Raw genomic sequence first — 17,159 nt, 5'->3', positions numbered from 1 at the left:
ACTGACTTGTGGATAAAACAACTCCCTTCCAATTCATCTCTCTCCTACAGCCATTGTACAAAGGGTTTGGGGATGGCCCTGGGCAGATGGGAATTGGATAGCAGGCTAACGGCGCAGTGCTGCCCTTCCTTTGGATTTTTGGGTGTGCTTGGCCAAATGTGATTGTGCATGAACTGTGTGGCTGTTGGCACTGGCATGATTGCTCTTGGGTGCCCAGAAGCTCCTGGAGATTAAGCTGTTAGTTTTAATTATGAAATTTCTTCCATGGGAAAACCACTTGACAACCTATAAAATGCAGGAATTTGAGGCTCTTATTTGAAATTAGGATAAAGGTAAGAAGTGCAGGACCATTCTGTTGCTTTTGGCTCACTGTAGAGCCAGTGTGATTTCTGCTCAGTTGGATCTTTCAAGGAAACACAACCTATTTGAAAGAACATTTTTCGAAGCCTCTTGGGAGTTTCTGACATTAAAAAAAAAAAAAAAAAAAGTACCAAAGCACCTTTGTGGATAAAATAAAAACTAAGCTGCAATTGTGTTACTTCAGTGCCTAATTATCCCAAAGCCCAGTGGGTTCCTTTTAAAATCTAAAATAATTCAGAATGCTTCAAAAATATCGTTCCAAGGCATATATTTCAAAAGGTAATGTATCAGTGAAGATGGTGTTTGAAACTGTGCAGTGCCTGTATTCTGCAGAAAGATTCAACAGAAATGCTTCTCGAGTTTATCTTTACTTCAAGTGAGGCTCTTCACCCAGCCCTTTAACCATTCCTGTTTCCCTCTGACAACTGCATGAAGCAAGCCGTGTGTGCCGTGGCAGGCCAAAGTAGTAATTCAAAGAGGACTCTGAGATGTGGACGCTGGAAAATCAATTTAGAAGCCAAGGGAAACACAGTTCCAACATGTAACTTCTGAGCACTGATGTACTTTAATATTTTAAGACCTAGCAGTGGTGCCCGCAGGCAGCCTTTCTGCATATGCTGTGAAATGGAGACCCGGCAACATTAATGGGTGGTTTAAACAAGCTTTCTGCTTTTGCTGCAATTTGTTCAGTGATTTCCAGTGAACTCAAAGTTTAGGACCCCGATTAAGTAATTCTCCAATTAAACTTCTTTGTAAAAATAGGCCCAGTTCCTAAAATTCCTACTTGTACCTAACCTCTATTTTGACAGAATGAATAGATTTGTTGTTTTGTAGGAATTTTTAACTTCCACTTACTCCATCTACATAATAAAAGACAAGTTCAAATTTGCTTTGTTTTTTAAATCACTAGTTCTCATTTTACATTGGTGTTAAGTTTACAAAAATGATAAGCAGGAAAAAATTATGCTCTACGTGAGAATCACACTATTATCCTCTGGCACAAAGCGGGTCTCAAGTGCTCACCTATAAACCAATCATCTGACCTTTATCTCTTGGCTTAGAGAAAGCCACCTGCTGGAAGCACTCCTAAGAGTTGTGAGGGCTGCATTCATACAGACAAAAAAAGAAGATATGCCTATGAGCTGGAATAAATTTGAGACAAATCTGCTGACCTAAATAAGAACTCAAGACTTTTCCTGGTTTTCCTTATTTGTATTTTCCTTAAGGGGACATAAAGAGAGCTATGCTTCAGTCTTCATTTCACTCCATTTGTTATTTTCCCTAGTAGCTGTTGAAAAGAATGTAGTTTGAAGAAAATGATGGCCCTTGAGACTCAGTAATAACAAATCTGCCATTGCCAAGTTGAACGCAGAGATAAAAGACAGAACCAGAAACTTACTTGTTCACTGGATCGGGAGAGACAGCTCTTTATGACTTCCGTTTCAAGAAGTGTACGCTTATTAATCTCCACATGTTCATAGTATTTAGAAAGTCGGGTCTGTCCTTGTTTATTCACCATTAGGAAAAACTTTATCATTTTTTTTTTCTGGCCAGTGTTTTTCCAGATAGTTCAAAAGTTATGTCAAGAGGTGCCTGTAATTAGAACCTGAAGGGTGAAAGAACAAATAAAAGCTAAGGTCAAATATCTCAAAGAATAATATTAGATGTGCTCTATAGAGGAACCAGAAGTAAATAAATAACAATACTGTTTTTCACTCAAATGAGCTAAATGAGGTTTAATGAAATAACTAGGGATCCCTGGGTGGCTCAGCGGTTGAGCATCTGCCTTCGGCCCAGAGCCTGATCCTGGAGACCCAGGATCGAGTCCCGCATTGGGCTCCCTGAGTGGAGCCTGCTTCTCCCTCTGCCTGTGTCTCTGCGCCTCTCTCTCTCTCTCTGTGTTTCTCATGAATGAATGAAATCTTTAAAAATAAAATAAAATAAAATATGAAATAACTAAACATAAATTTTCATTAGTTACCCTCCAAAAGTTTTTGTTTGTTTTTAGTAGGCTCCAATGCAGGGCTTGAACTCACCACCCTGAGATCAAGACTTGGGCTGAGATAAAGAGTTGGATGTTTAACTGACTGAGCCACCCAGGCTCCCCTCTTCCAAAACATTTTTTAATTTCCCCAGTATTGCTATTCATATTTGTTCATTAGATTCATCATTTTTGTTGGGTACCAATTATGTGTCAAGTACCAAGAACATACAAAGAGAAAGAAGTGGTGACCTCGGGATGCCAGGGTGGCTCAGTGGTTGAGCATCTGCCTTTGGCTCAGGTCATGATCCTGGAGTCTTGGAATTGAGTCCTGCATCAGGCTCCCTGCAGGGACCCCTGCCTCTCCCTCTGTCTATGTCTCTGCCTCTCTCTGTGTGTCTCTCATGAATAAATTCTTTTTTTTTTTTAATTGGAGGTAAATTTGCCAACATAGCATAGCATAACACCCAGTGCTCATCCCACCAAGTGCCCCCCCTCAGTGCCCATCACCCAGTCACCCCAACCCCCTGCCCACCTCCCCTTCCACTACCCCTTGTTCGTTTCCCAGAGTTAGGAGTCTCTCATGTTCTGTCACCCTCACTGATATTTTCACTCATTTTCTTTCCTTCCTTTTATTCCCTTTCACTATTTTTTATATTCCCCAAATGAATGAGACCATATAATGTTTGTCCTTCTCCGATTGACTTATTTCACTCAGCATAATACCCTCCAGTTCCATCCACATCGAAGCAAATAGTGGGTATTTGTCATTTCTAATGGCTGAGGAATATTCCACTGTATACATAGACCACATCTTCCTTATCCATTCATCCCTTTGGTGTCCATTGAAAGATGACAGATTTATTGTTAGAAACAATAAATAAATTCTTAAAAAAAAGAAGTGGTGACTTCTATTTTTATGCAATGTTTAGAACACTTTGTTAAAGCACAAAATTGTTAGAAGTAAAAAACACAGTAAATATTTACAAAAACATTGGTAACGCCACTCAAGTCTAATGCAGAAAGGTCTTAAAAAGTTTGTAAGTTGAGGGGGATCTTGGTGGCTCAGTTGGTTAGGCACCAGACTCTTGATTTTGGCTCAGGTTATGATCTCAGGGTTGTGGGATGGGCTCTCAGCTCAATGGGGAGTCTGCTTGAGATTCTCTCCTACTCATTCTGCCCCCCCATGCTCAATAAATAAATAACATCTTTAAAAAAAAAGTTTATAAGCTGAAAATTATTGAGGTTTCCCAAAAGGGATGTTAACTGCTCACTGCTGAGTATGGCATTGATACAAGATCTTTGAGTGAATGCTGTCCCCTGCTTTTTTGTAACCCAGTGTTCCCTGAAAATTTGTTCTTTAGGAGATTCAGACTTGGAGATAGCTGAGAGGACAAGTCAAGAGATGAGATAGTCACACAACTGGTGGTCTAATTTTCTTCAACCTACTGACTGTACTGAGGTTATCCATACACGGCTAGGGTATTTTTCTTCAGCCTCTGCAAATATTCAAAAGGATATGAATATGAGCATTTTCTCATTGATTGAGCAAAAATCCAGCACATCAAAAGCAGAGTGGGGAGCATTTGTACTAGAACTACAAAGTTCTGTCTGATGGGAAATTAAGAAGTAGTCATTTCTTTCTTTTTTTTTAAGAAGTAGTCATTTCTGATCTTTCTGATCTTCACCCCTCGCAAAGGTGCCGGGTAGGTAAACAAGCAACAGCAGTACAAGATGAGTTGTAGTCGGGAGGGTGTACTTCTGAGGTACACGGACGGGTAGGATGGGAGAGTTGGAAATGGCTTCCCAGAGGAGGGGCATTTAAGCAAGATCTGGAAGAATGATCCACAGGGGTGACTCTGAGGCAGAAAAAATAGGGGCAGCTCTGGAAAGTTCACTGCAGATGCTGTTCAGAGGGCAGGAACAATGGCTGCAGGACACTGAGCTGCTCACATAAAGTAAAACTGGCTTTAGGGGATGCCTGGGTGGCTCAGCGGTTGAGCACCTGCCCCTGGCCCAGGGCATGATCCCGTGGCCTCAGGATCCAGTCCCACATCGGGCTCCTTGCCTGGAGCCTGCTTCTCCCTCTCCCTGTGTCTCTGCCTCTCTCTCTTTGTCTTTCATGAATAAATAAACAAAAATCTTTTTAAAAAATAAAAAATAAAACTGGCTTTAGAAGTCATACTAAGGACAGGTGCGTGGGTGGCTCACCTGCATGGGTTCCCTGCTCAGTGGGGAGCCTGCTTCTCCAGCTCCCTCTGCCCCTCCCCCTGCTTGTGCTTTGTCTCTCTCTCAACTAAATAAGTAAATAAAATCCTTAGGAAAAAAGTCATGCTAAGGAATATGAACTTTATTTTATGGACAGTAGGGACAAGATCTATAGTGAAGTAGTTCTTCCATCAGTGTTGGAAGCAGTAGTAGTAATCTCCACTGTTGCCGAAGTCCCCCACCAAGGCCCTCTAACAATTCCTATGGAAGGTCCTATGCCAAGCAATTTACATATATTACTTAATTCTCACAATTCTCTGAGGCTGGTACTTGTGTTATCCCCACTCTAAGGCCAATCAAATTGAAGTTCAGGGATGGCAGGGTGCCCAAAGTCTCTGGATTTCTTGTGTCAGAAATGAGATGCAACTCAGAAGTTAAGCAAATTTAATTGGATCCATGACACTCCCTAACTCGTCCCCATCATTCAACAGTTATGCTTGCAATTTTATTCCTAAATCAGCTATACTGAATTTTTTTTTAAGATTTTATTTATTTATTCATGAGAGACACAGAAAGAGAGGCAGATACACAGGCAGAGAGAGAAGCAGGCTCCATGCAAGGAGCACGATGTGGGACTCGATCCTGGGAATCCAGGATCAGGCCCTGGGCCAAAGGCAGACGCTCAACCGCTGAGCCACCCAGGTGTCCCTGTACTGAATCTTGTGTTTGGTTCTCCTATACTTACTATAGACTTTGAAAGGATCAGGGCAAAAGAGCACAATGTTGACCAATGGCCAGTGCTTCTTTTGTCATGAGCCTCAGAGCTGCCTCGACTCACCTGAAAGTATCATATTTACATTTTGTAATATCTATGAAAATTTGGTGCAAAAGACCAAAAACTAATAATAGTTCTTTTTTTTTATTTTTAAAAAATTTATTAATTCATGAGACACACACACACACACACACAGACACACAGAGAGAGAGAGAGGCAGAGGGAGACGCAGGCTCCATGCAGGGAGCCTGACATGGGACTCAATCCCAGGTCTCCAGGATCATGCTCTGGGCTGAAGGCAGCGCTAAACTGCTGAGCCACCCCGGCTGCCCAATAATAGTTCTTAAATGAACTTTTTAAAAAAGATTTTATTTATTTGAGAGAGAGTGAAAGAGCAAGTGCGCACAGGCAGGGGGAGAGGCAGAGGCAGAAAGAAAGGGAGAAGCAGACTCTCCACCAAGTTAGGAGCCCAATGTGAGGTTCTGATCCCAGGCCCCTGGGATCATGACCTGAGCTGAAGGCAAATGCTTGCTTAACTGAATAAGCCACCCAGGTGCCCCTCTTAAATGAACTTTTTAAATTTGGAATAATTTTACAGAAAAGTTGCAACGGATTATGAGATAATTCTTGGACTACATTTTGTATTATTCTTTGCTCTCCCAGCTCATCTCCTATTTCCTAAACCCTATCAGACAGGTGGTTATCTCCCAACAATTCCAAACATGAAGAGCTAGAAAGAGCCAGGCCCAGTCTGGCAAAGCCTGAGCTGCCGTGTTCATTCAGGGCACAGGACAGGATGTTATGCAGACCAGCTCAGCCCGGGACATGGCAGCTGTGCCATGGGGGAGGCCTGTGGTCATCTACTCCCTTTTCCAGGAAGATAAGCTCACTACTGTAGGTGGGATTGCAACATCCTCTGTTTAGTCATTTGGTGTTAAGTGCTGCCTTTATTCTCCTTACAAATTACTGCCAGTAAATTTTGGCTGGAGACTAGCAAATTAAGTTACCATCCATTCTTTTATTCCCTTTTAGCAAAGTTATTTTAAAACAAATCTTCACACAAGTTAGAAATTACAATTTTATACTCTGGATTCCAACTGCCAGCTAGAAGAAAAAGATACTATCTTAGGTGCCTCAGTGGTTCAGTCGGTTGAGTGTCTGACTCCTGGCTTCAGCTCAGCTCATGATCTCAAGGTCCTGGGATGGAACCTGAGCACCGAATCACCGAATCCCCAAATCGAGCCCCAAACAGCATAGGGCTTCCTGTTCAGTGGGGCATCTGCTTATTTCCTTTCCCTCTGCCCCCGCCCCTCAAATAAATACATAAATCTTAATTAAAAAAAAAAAAAAGATATTGTCTCAAAGGTACTCATGGCCAGACCTTTGCCTTTAAATGCCCTGGCTGCGTTAAGTGGTAAAATGAGATGTAAAATGACCCCCTTGAGATGTTACACCAACAGATCAAATTGGTTTCCACCTTAACAAGCACAGCATTCCTTCCCACTGACTTCAAGAGCAAGGATGACAAACAAGGGTGTGTTGAATTGATACTCATTAGGATGCAAGCCTTGAAAATAGTAGCTGAAGGCATCTAAAGGCTCGAATACATCATCTTTTTTTTGTATGCTCATAAACAATTACACAATTTATAATGTAGGATTACACAGTGGTAATAAAGCAGACAAGTAAAATTGTAAACTCTATTATAAAATACACAAAGTCGAAATACACAGTGTGGAGACTCAGAAACAAGTACATATTTGAGAACAGAAGATGAATGCTTTAAGCACCTATCCTGGTTACTAATCATCAGGGAGGGGAGAAATCAAATAATTATGAAACTGAGGTAGGGCAGTAAGGAAAGAATATGCTTAGACAAGTGCTGGGAGCGGCCAGGGAGGGGATATGGACTTCTTTGTTTATAAAACTTTTTGCATTCAACAACACACAAGGCTGGGGAAGATGTTTTGATCCCCTCGGCTAGTAGATCCTAGGGGATTCTACACCCAAGAGCCTGTGTGAATCAAGGACAGATAAAGAAGGGAGATTTCATTGGGGAAAGCCTTATGCAGAGGGTGCCAGGATGCCTAAAGGCCAAGATGAGGGAGTTAGGGAAAGTCCTAGGAGAACAGGAGCAGATCACTGTCCCATGATACTATATGATGCAAACCAAATGCCTAGAGAAAAGAGAGGCTGAAACACATACTGAAATGGGTAGAGTTTTCATATTTCTGAGGGTGTATTCTGGGAGCTGGAACCGGAAGTCTTTACAGACTGTCATAGCCAAAGATGACAAATAGATTTTAGTTTGGGTGCCAACTGTGGCTAATTGTATTAGCTGCTTTGAGCACTGTGTTGGGAAGGATTCTGGAAATGTTCAGGTTCAAAAGGATGCCACGAATGATTAGTAATGTCAGTTACAGGTTAGGCAGCGGGGTGTGGTGACATAGGCACCTTACTTACAGCTGTCATCCCAGATGTGCACTCCCTTCATTTTGCAGATGGGAAAATGGATAATCTGAGAGGTAAAGTGAAGTCTTGCATTCTGGTCCCCTGACTCATACATAATCTGACGCTCCCTGCCTCGCTCATTGTATTAGTGTTGTTAGACTTTCATTTAAGCTTACTAAGCATCAATTTCAGGTAGCTTTGGGAATGATCAAGTCGATATTCTCTAATGCTGCTGCACATTTAATTTGGAAAACAGCAAACAATACAATGCATGAAAGCAGTAGAGTATGAAGTTTCTAGCAATCAAAGTGGTATTTTATGATGGCTAATATCCTTTCTAGCTCTAAACACTTTTTCTATACCTCAGAATCAGATTAACACACACACACACACACACACACACACACACACACATATTTAGACAAAAACATTTTTGGTCCCATAAAAGTGACTGAAATAAAATCCTCCAAGTTAAAAAGCAAATTTCTACAAGGAAAACATAAAGTCCTCATAACAGTATAATAGTCAAAGGCATGAACTGGGGCTTGAGTGTTAATTTTGTGATTGTTGGCAAGTTACTTCACCTTTTAATACTCAGTCAAAGGTACAATGGGAATAATAACAGATAATACTTGGCTTCTGGGTTGTAAGGATTAGAGGAGCTAGTATATGTAATGTTCTTAGAACTGGGTTTGGCAGTGGGCACATTGTAAGGGCTACATTAAGAGTTAGCAAATATCATTATGATAATATATTACCTTTTCTTCAGTGAAGCCTGCCTATCCCAGTCCCCTCTTGCTAATCATAAAGAGTTGGCTATCCTGTCTTTGAACTCATTGCTATATCTTACAAAACCTGTCACCCTAAAAGACCAGTGATTTTTACTTTTTTATTGTGACACTTTTTATTGTGACCCAGCATACAGGTACATATATATCTGATTCATATATATATATATATATACAAGGTTCATCAAACAATACCTACCCATACTGTGTGTATTGTATTCTAGTGATTTTTGTGTCATTTTATAAAAAATGTAGTTGTGAGCGATTTGAGTTACATAGATATGTGGATTTTTTTTTCAAAAAAAAAAAAGTATTTATTTGAGAGAGTGCACATGAGTTGGAGGGTGGCAGAGAGAGAGAGAGAAGCAGACTCTCTGCTGAATGAGGAGCCTGATGTGGGGCTCAATCCTAGGACCCTGGGATCATGACCTGAGCCAAAAGCAGATGCTTAACCAACTGAGCCACCCAGGTGCCCGATTCATGGATTTTTCAAAACTCACCAAATGTACATTGAAGATTCATGTATTCATTATATTTAACTTTGACATAAAAGGAAATACTCTAGTTAATAATATATATATATCTCAGGGAAGTATACTGAGATCTATAAATATACTTTGAAATGCACTCAAAAACTAGGATAAATTAACAGATAAAGAGATAGATGGTTAGATATACGATAAAGTAAGTATGCTAAAATGTTAATGGCAGCATCTAGGTGGTGAACATATTCACATTCACTGTTAAATTCTTTCAACTTTGTAGTATATTTGAAAACTACCAGAGTAAAATGCTGAGGAAAAATGCTAATTGTGGCCCACTGATTTTTAAAAAATTCATAGATTTTAGAACAGTTTTAGATTTACAGAAAAAGCTGCAAAGACAGTACACAGAATTCCTATATACCCCATACCCAGTTTCCCTTACTATTAACATCTTATGTTAGTTTGGTATGTTTATTACAATGAATATTGATATAGTACATTATTATTAACTAATGTCTATATTCCCATTTCCTTACTTTTTGCCAAATGTCTTTTTTCTGTTCCAGGACCATATCTAGGATAGCACATTATATTTAATCTTCATGTCTCCTTTGAATTCTCTTGGTTCTGACAGTTTTTCACACTTTTCTTGTTTTTAATGACTTTAGCAGTTTTGAAGGATACTGGTCAGGTATTTTGTAGAATGCCCTTCCATTGGGATTTTTCTTTTTTTTTTTTAAGATTTTATTTATTTATTCATGAAAGACACACACACACACACACACACACACACACACACAGAGGCAGAGTCACAGGCAGAGGGAGAAAGAAGCAGGCTCCATGCAGGGAGCCTGATGTAGGACTGGATCCTGGGACTTGGAATTACACCCTGAGCCAAATGCAGCTGCTCAACCACTGAGCCACCCCAGCGTCCCTCTATTGGGATTTCTGTGATGTTTTAGTTATGATTAGACTGAGGTTATAGGGTTTGGGGAAGAAGACCACAGAGGTAGAAGCATATTTTCACCACAACACATGAAAGGCACATACTATCAATGTGATTTATCACTATTGAAATTGAATTTGGTCACCTGGCTGAGACAGTTTTAGCTAGGTTTGTCTACTGTAAAGTTATCCCCTCCTTTCTCTACTGTACTCTTTGGAGGGAAGTCATTATACGTAGCCCACATTTAAGGGGTGGGAAGTTATGTTCCATCTCCTTGAGGGAGAAGTATCTATGTAAATTATTTGGAACTCTACTGTGCAGATCTGTCTACTTATGCCCCATTATTTATTTAGTCAATCACTTATTTATATCAGTAGGGACTTAAGGATATCTTATTTTATACTTTGGGTTATAACACAATCTGACCCACTGATTTTTAATTTCAGAAGTCACTAAAGAACTGTGGCCCAAATTTTGAAAAACACTGTATTAGAGCATGAACTCATGGGTATGGTACATAATCTTATTTCAGATCTTTGCACAGTGCCTAGTACAAGATAATATCCAATAAATGTCTGTTGAATGAATGAAATAATAAAGGCTTTTTTTAAGTGATAATTTTTCCTTAAAAAAAAAAAATCAAATCAGTATTGAAACAAAGTAGACACATAAAGTACCGTGGTACCCTAACTCCTGCCCCAAAGCCTGTCAGTCTTCTCAAACATAAAACCAAGGTTTTTGGGATCCCTGGGTGGCGCAGCGGTTTGGCGCCTGCCTTTGGCCCAGGGCGCGATCCTGGAGACCCGGGATCGAATCCCACGTCGGGCTCCCGGTGCATGGAGCCTGCTTCTCCCTCTGCCTGTGTCTCTGCCTCTCTCTCTCTCACTGTGTGCCTATCATAAATAAATAAAAAATTTAAAAAAAGATTAAGAAAAAAAAAACCAAGGTTTTTAAGTTTAGTCATATTCTTCTAGACTTTCTATACATTGACATGTAAATATGCATGCATGTGTAGCAACTTTATTTTTTAAATCTAAATGTGATCGAGGGATCCCTGGGTGGCGCAGCGGTTTGGCGCCTGCCTTTGGCCCAGGGCGCGATCCTGGAGACCCGGGATCGAATCCCACATCGGGCTCCCTGTGCATGGAGCCTGCTTCTCCCTCTGCCTATGTCTCTGCCTCTCTCTCTCTCTCTGTGACTATCATAAATAAATAAATAAATAAATAAATAAATAAATAAATAAATAAATAAATAAATAAATTTAAAAAAAATAAATGTGATTGAACTCTAAAAGGCCAAGAAGCAAGCCTAGTGTTTATTCTCTTCTGGTACCTTTGAATGAACCAGGTGCACTCACACAAAGTTCTGGCTGGATACTATAAAAGAGTACAGAAGAGAAGTGTTTTAGAATTCATCAGGTATGAGATCCCTGGGTGGCTCAGCAATTTAGCGCCTGCCTTTGGCCCAGGGCGTGATCCTGGAGTCCAGGAATTGAGTCCCACATTGGGCTCCTGCATCTCCCTCTACTTGGGTCTCTGCCTTTTTCTCTGTGTGTCTCTCATGAATAAATAAATAAAATATTAAAAAAAAAAAAAAAAAGAATTCATCAGGTATATCTCCTGTTTACCCAGCCTAGTTCAGGCTTTCCCGGTCTTTGTCCCCTTGATCCAGGGCTTTGGCTCCCATTCTTTCTCTGGCCTTAGTTCTTAAAGACCTGGATTGGATTTCTGTATTCTTCCAGGACCTGACCTTTGGTATTTGCCCCCTGGCTGTAACTCCGGAAGCCTTTGGCACCCAGCCCTTTCTCTGTTAACTGGGAGTAGCAACTACCTTGCAGAGTGGTAGTGGAAGATTAAATGAGGTAAAGGATGTAATTCTTGTAAAACATTTAACACACTGACTTCTTTAATTTCCTCTCTTATTGTGTATTAAACTAGAAAGGAATGCTGCTAAGATTATAAAGAAACAGGTACATGTATACATTGTTAGTGGTCCCTTAAATTGTTACAAATTTTCTACAGTGTAACTTGATAGAATTTAACCAAAAAAATTCATGAAAATGATTCTACCATTTAACTCAAGCATTTCGGGATCCCTGGGTGGCGCAGCGGTTTGGCGCCTGCCTTTGGCCCAGGGCGCGATCCTGGAGACCCGGGATCGAATCCCACATCGGGCTCCCGGTGCATGGAGCCTGCTTCTCCCTCTGCCTGTGTCTCTGCCTCTCTCTCTCTCACTGTGTGCCTATCATAAATAAATAAATTAAAAAAAATTTAAAAAAAAAAAAATTAACTCAAGCATTTCTGTCCTGGGATTCTATCCTACGGTATAATTTAAAATCCACATGCATGAAAATATGGATAGTAACATTATTTATAAACAATGAAAAATTAAACTCAGATATCACAAACTGAGAACTGAGTGTTAAATGAACACCACCTTGATATTTTTTAACCGTTAAAATAAATATGCAGACTATGTAGAAAAATGGGAAAATGTAGATACAACAATGTCACAAAATCAGGACACCAAATTCTATACCAACATGGATTACAATTATGTAGAAGCAAGATCTGAATAAAGATTCTAGAGACTTGACAGAAATCATTTAAGGGACTCCTGGGTGGCTCAGCGGTTGAGCCTCTGCCTTTGGCTCAGGTCGTAATCCCAGGGTCCTGGGACCGAGTCCCACAACTGGCTCCTTGCAGGGAGCCTGCTTCTCTCTCTGCCTCTGTCTTTGCCTCTCTCGTGTCTCTCATGAATAAATAAAATCTTTAAAAAAATCATATAAAAACAAGAAATAAAACAAATAAACAAGAAGAGATTGGAAAGATGAACCTTGAAAACATGCTAACTGAAAGAAGCCAGTCACAAGGACAATATATTACATGATTCCATTTATATGAAACGTCCAAAATGGGGAAATCAAAAAAAACAAAAAACAAAAAACAAAAAACAAAAAAAATGGGGAAATCATTTTTTTTAAAGATTTTATTTATTCATGAGAGACACAGAGAGAGGCAGAGACATAGACAAAGGTTGGAGGGGATGGAGGTTTGGAATCGGAGGTCTAAGAGGTATAGGGTTGTGATGATGGCTGAACAAATAAAGCCATTGAATTGTATACTCCTTTTTTTTTTTTTTTAAAAGATTTTATGTATCTATTTAAGAGAGAGAGAGGGAAAGAGAGAGTACACAAGCCAGAATAATGATCTGGGTCAAAGGCAGACATTTATTTAACTGACTGAGCCACCCAGGTGCCCCTAAATTGTACACTTTATTTTTATTTTTTAAGATTTTATTCATTTATTTGACAGAGAGCAGAAGGAGGGGGAGTAGCAGAGGGAGAGGGATAAGCAGGTTCCCCACTGAGCAGGGAGCCCAGTGCAGGGCTTGATCCCAGGACCCTGGGACCATGATCTGAGCCGAAGGCAGATGCTTAACCAACCGAGTCACTCAGGTGCCCCAAACTGTATACTTTAAATAGGTGAATTATATGGTATGTGAATTATATCTCCATAAATCCTCTTTAAAAAAAAGAGAAAGACCAGACAATCTGGGAGAGCTCCCAGTAGCCAAAGCTGAAGAAACAATTTGGACAACAAATAACATAGCATCAGATCATTATCCAAAGTATAAAACAAGTATACATTAGTACATAGTGATATAAGTACATGATTGAATAATAAACAGGACAGATACAGGTTTGTCCCTGCTATCTGAAAGTAGAATGTTCCTGGGAAACTTTTACTAAGCCGAAATAGCAGTAAAGGGAAGAAGCAATTATTATTAATTTATATGGGAAATTTTTTGAGCATTCTCAGAGTCAAAAAATAATCCCTCTTAGGCTTTTCTGATGCCTCAGGACACATCTTGCTAAGGGATGTACAAAGTAAATTGGGAGAAAGCACAGATGCTCAGGAACATACTTCAAAGCTCTGGCGGCTAAGCCGCGCTTAGTTCCCGGGGAAGGAGCCTGGCGGGGCCCCCTGGCTGCTGGGGGTGCGCGCTGCCTTTGTGACTGCTCACTGCAAAACAAATTCTCAATGCTATTTTTGCTTTTTGCCTTTTCTCATAAAAGTGAAAATCCTCTTCAGATTTCTTTCACGTATGAAAATGGGTACTAATGGAGGTCTTTCATAAAAGCCAAAGGCTTTCAAAGAGCAGGAGAAACCTGCATATATGTTGATAGGCTCTCCTCCAGGAGGTGGAGCTTAAATTCTCCCACCCATTCATTGGAGGGTGAGCTGGACTGACTCATTCCCAAAGGACAGCATGTGGAAACCGAACCCCACAGTAGAGAAACCTGGCACACACCAGCCTACCAAGCAAGGAAGGCTAACATCATTAGTCATGACTCATGTCCCTGTGATAGGAAGTGATGAGAAAAGTACTTCATCTCTGTGGTATTCTTCCCCAAACCCACAACCCCATTCTAATCATGTGAAAATACAGTAGACAAAAACAAATTAAGGGGCATTCTGAAAGATATCTTACCTGTATTTCCTAAAACTGTCAAGCTCATGAAATGCAAGAAAGTGTGAGAAGCTGTCAGACATCAGAGGAGATTAAGAAGATAATGGTGGCTACATGCATTGTGGTATCCAGGAGGGGATCTTGAACAGAGAAAGGACATTAATAAAAAAATTGGTGAGGGGTGCCTGTCTCTGGCTGGCTCATTTGTAAGAGACTGTGACTCTTGATCTTGGGGTTGTAAGTTTGAGCCCCACTTTGGGTATAGAGATTACTTAAAAATAAATAAAGAAACTTAAAAAACATGGTGGAACGTGAGAGTAGTCTGAGTTTAGTTAATAATAATGCTACCCATACTGGTTTTTTAGACTTGATAAATGTACCACGGTAATATGAAATGACCACATTAGGGGAGATGGGTGAAGATATTTAGAAATTCTCCATACTGTCTTTTTTTTTTTTAATTTTTTATTGGTGTTCAATTTACTAACATACAGAATAACCCCCAGTGCCCGTCACCCATTCACTCCCACCCCCCGCCCTCCTCCCCTTCCAACACCCCTAGTTCGTTTCCCAGAGTTAGCAGTCTTTACGTTCTGTCTCCCTTTCTGATATTTCCCACACATTTCTTCTCCCTTCCCTTATATTCCCTTTCATTATTATTTATATTCCCCAAATGAATGAGAACATATAATGTTTGTCCTTCTCCGACTGACTTACTTCACTCAGCATAATACCCTCCAGTCCATACTGTCTTTGCAACTCTTTTATAAATCTAAAATTATTCCAAATAAAAAGTTTATTTTTAAAAAATGAGAGAGGGGCACCTTGTTGGCTCAGTTGGAAGAGAACATAACATGACTCTTGATTTCTGGGTCATGAGTTCAAGCCCCACATTGGGGGTAGAGATTACTTAGATAAGGAAAAAGCTTTAAAATAAAAAAGGAGAGAGCTGTAAACATTTGTATTAAAGTGAAGAGGGTTTGTTTGTTGGCGTGTCTGAGTGTATAAGTCTATGTTGTATTGGTTATATTATTATATTTGGTTATAGTGCTTAAATACGTAAATTTTTATTAGTATATTATAGATGTTTAGTTAAGAGGTTCATTTTTATTAACATTCCCAACAATTACACTTTAGGCTTTCTTATTCTCTTTTAGCTAAGAAGCATACTAATTTTAATAGATGAGGGGGGCAGGTGTGTGTATCAGTGTATACATTCTACAAATGGCTTACTATGCCCTATGGTCAGGCTCTGTACTGACCTGGATAACCTCTGAACTCCCAGTAATCCTTCCAAATGTGTGGTACATCACCATTTGGGAACTTTCCCTCTTTCTCCCTAGCTCAGGGTTCAGAAAAGCTTTTTCTATAAAAGCCAGGTAGTATTTTAGGTTCTGAGGCCCATATGGTCTCTTTCTCAACTAGTCTCTCTGCCCCTGCAGAATGAAAGCAGCTCAAATTATATAAATATATGTAATTATATAAATAATATGTAAAGAAATGGGTGTAGCTGTGTTCCAAGAAAACTTTATTTATAAAAGAAGTCAGCAACTGGATTTAGTCTGTAGGCTGTTAGTTTGCTCTGCTCTAGACCAATGCTTATCAAACTTAATGAGCACACAAATCCCTTGGGGAGCTTGTTAAAATATAGACTCTGATTCAGTAGGTCTGGAGCAGGACTCATACATGGAGAGGCAGAGTATTAAAAGACCTATTAAAATACACACCTACAAGGTCACAAAGTTCACCTTTCTCGATATCAAGTCAGACCAAATAATATGAGCTGAGTGCTTACTAGGTACAAGACAGCAAGGGAACAGAGTAAATAGAAACACAGATGTTATGGATAATTTCTTTCATTTGGTCATGGGTCTTAATCCACAGAACGCTGGATGCGAGGGCAAGCTGTCCTGAAATGTCATCTCACAGATCCTCAGGTTCGTTCAGGTGATTCGGCTGGCTGGGGGGCAGCCCCATCCCTCATGGCTCCAGCTGGTCTCTCTCAAAGTTGTACATATATTGGAATACAATGATATTTTCAGGAAGCAGAGAGCCATTCTTTTGTTAAGAATTTACTAGAAGCTGACTAGAATATTTCATTTAACCTCAAGAAATTACAATAATGCATTTAGACCTTTATGTTATACCATACAGAGAAATTAACTCAAAATAGATCACAGACCTAAATAAAAGGGGTAAACCCATAAAACTTTTAATTTTATAAAAAAACAATTTATTTTGGAACGCCTGGGTGGCTCAGCAATTGGGTGTCTGCCTTCTGCCCAGGGCGTGATCCTGGAGTCCCGGGATCGTGTCCTGCATCGGGCTCCCTGCATGAAGCCTACTTCTCCCTCTGCCTGTGTTTCTGCCCCACCCCCCTCTGTGTTTCTCAGGAATAAATGAATAAAATCTTTTTAAAAAGTTTTTTTAAGGAGGCTCCATGCTCAGTGTGGGGTCTGAACTTATGACCCTGAGATCAAGAGGTCAAATGCTCTACCAAATGAGCCAGCCATGTGTCCTAAATCTATAAAACTTTTAGAAGAAACAGATTTAAAACCAAAAGCACAATCTGCAACAGAAAAAAACTGATAAACTGGATTTTATCAGACTAGAAAACCCATACTTCAAAAGACATCATGAAGAAAATGAAAAGTCACAGACAGGGAGAAATTATTTGCAAATCATACATCTG

General features: G+C 40.0%; 1 protein-coding gene across 18 annotated transcripts in view; it reads right to left on the bottom strand.

The window, feature by feature from the left end:
* The window catches only part of AP4S1 (adaptor related protein complex 4 subunit sigma 1), an 83,609-nt gene that overhangs the window by 50,006 nt on the left and 16,444 nt on the right, over positions 1-17,159 (bottom strand). For 14 of the 18 annotated variants that reach the window (XR_007412672.1, XM_035720139.2, XM_025443892.3 and 11 more), the window contains exon 2: positions 1,760-1,966. Coding sequence is in view for 17 of the 18 variants with exons in the window: in XM_035720139.2 (XP_035576032.1) it covers positions 1,760-1,897 (138 nt within the window). In the remaining variant the exon portion in view is untranslated. Of the gene's footprint in view, positions 1-1,759; positions 1,967-14,488; positions 14,608-17,159 lie in introns of all 18 variants that reach the window. The other 4 variants (XM_049113608.1, XM_049113607.1, XM_025443891.3 and 1 more) reach the window with 1 other exon arrangement.

This window comes from Canis lupus, chromosome 8 (assembly GCF_003254725.2).
Source record: "Canis lupus dingo isolate Sandy chromosome 8, ASM325472v2, whole genome shotgun sequence".
Taxonomy (NCBI): Eukaryota; Metazoa; Chordata; class Mammalia; order Carnivora; family Canidae; genus Canis; species Canis lupus.
This window is presented reverse-complemented; position numbering and strand designations above follow the sequence as displayed.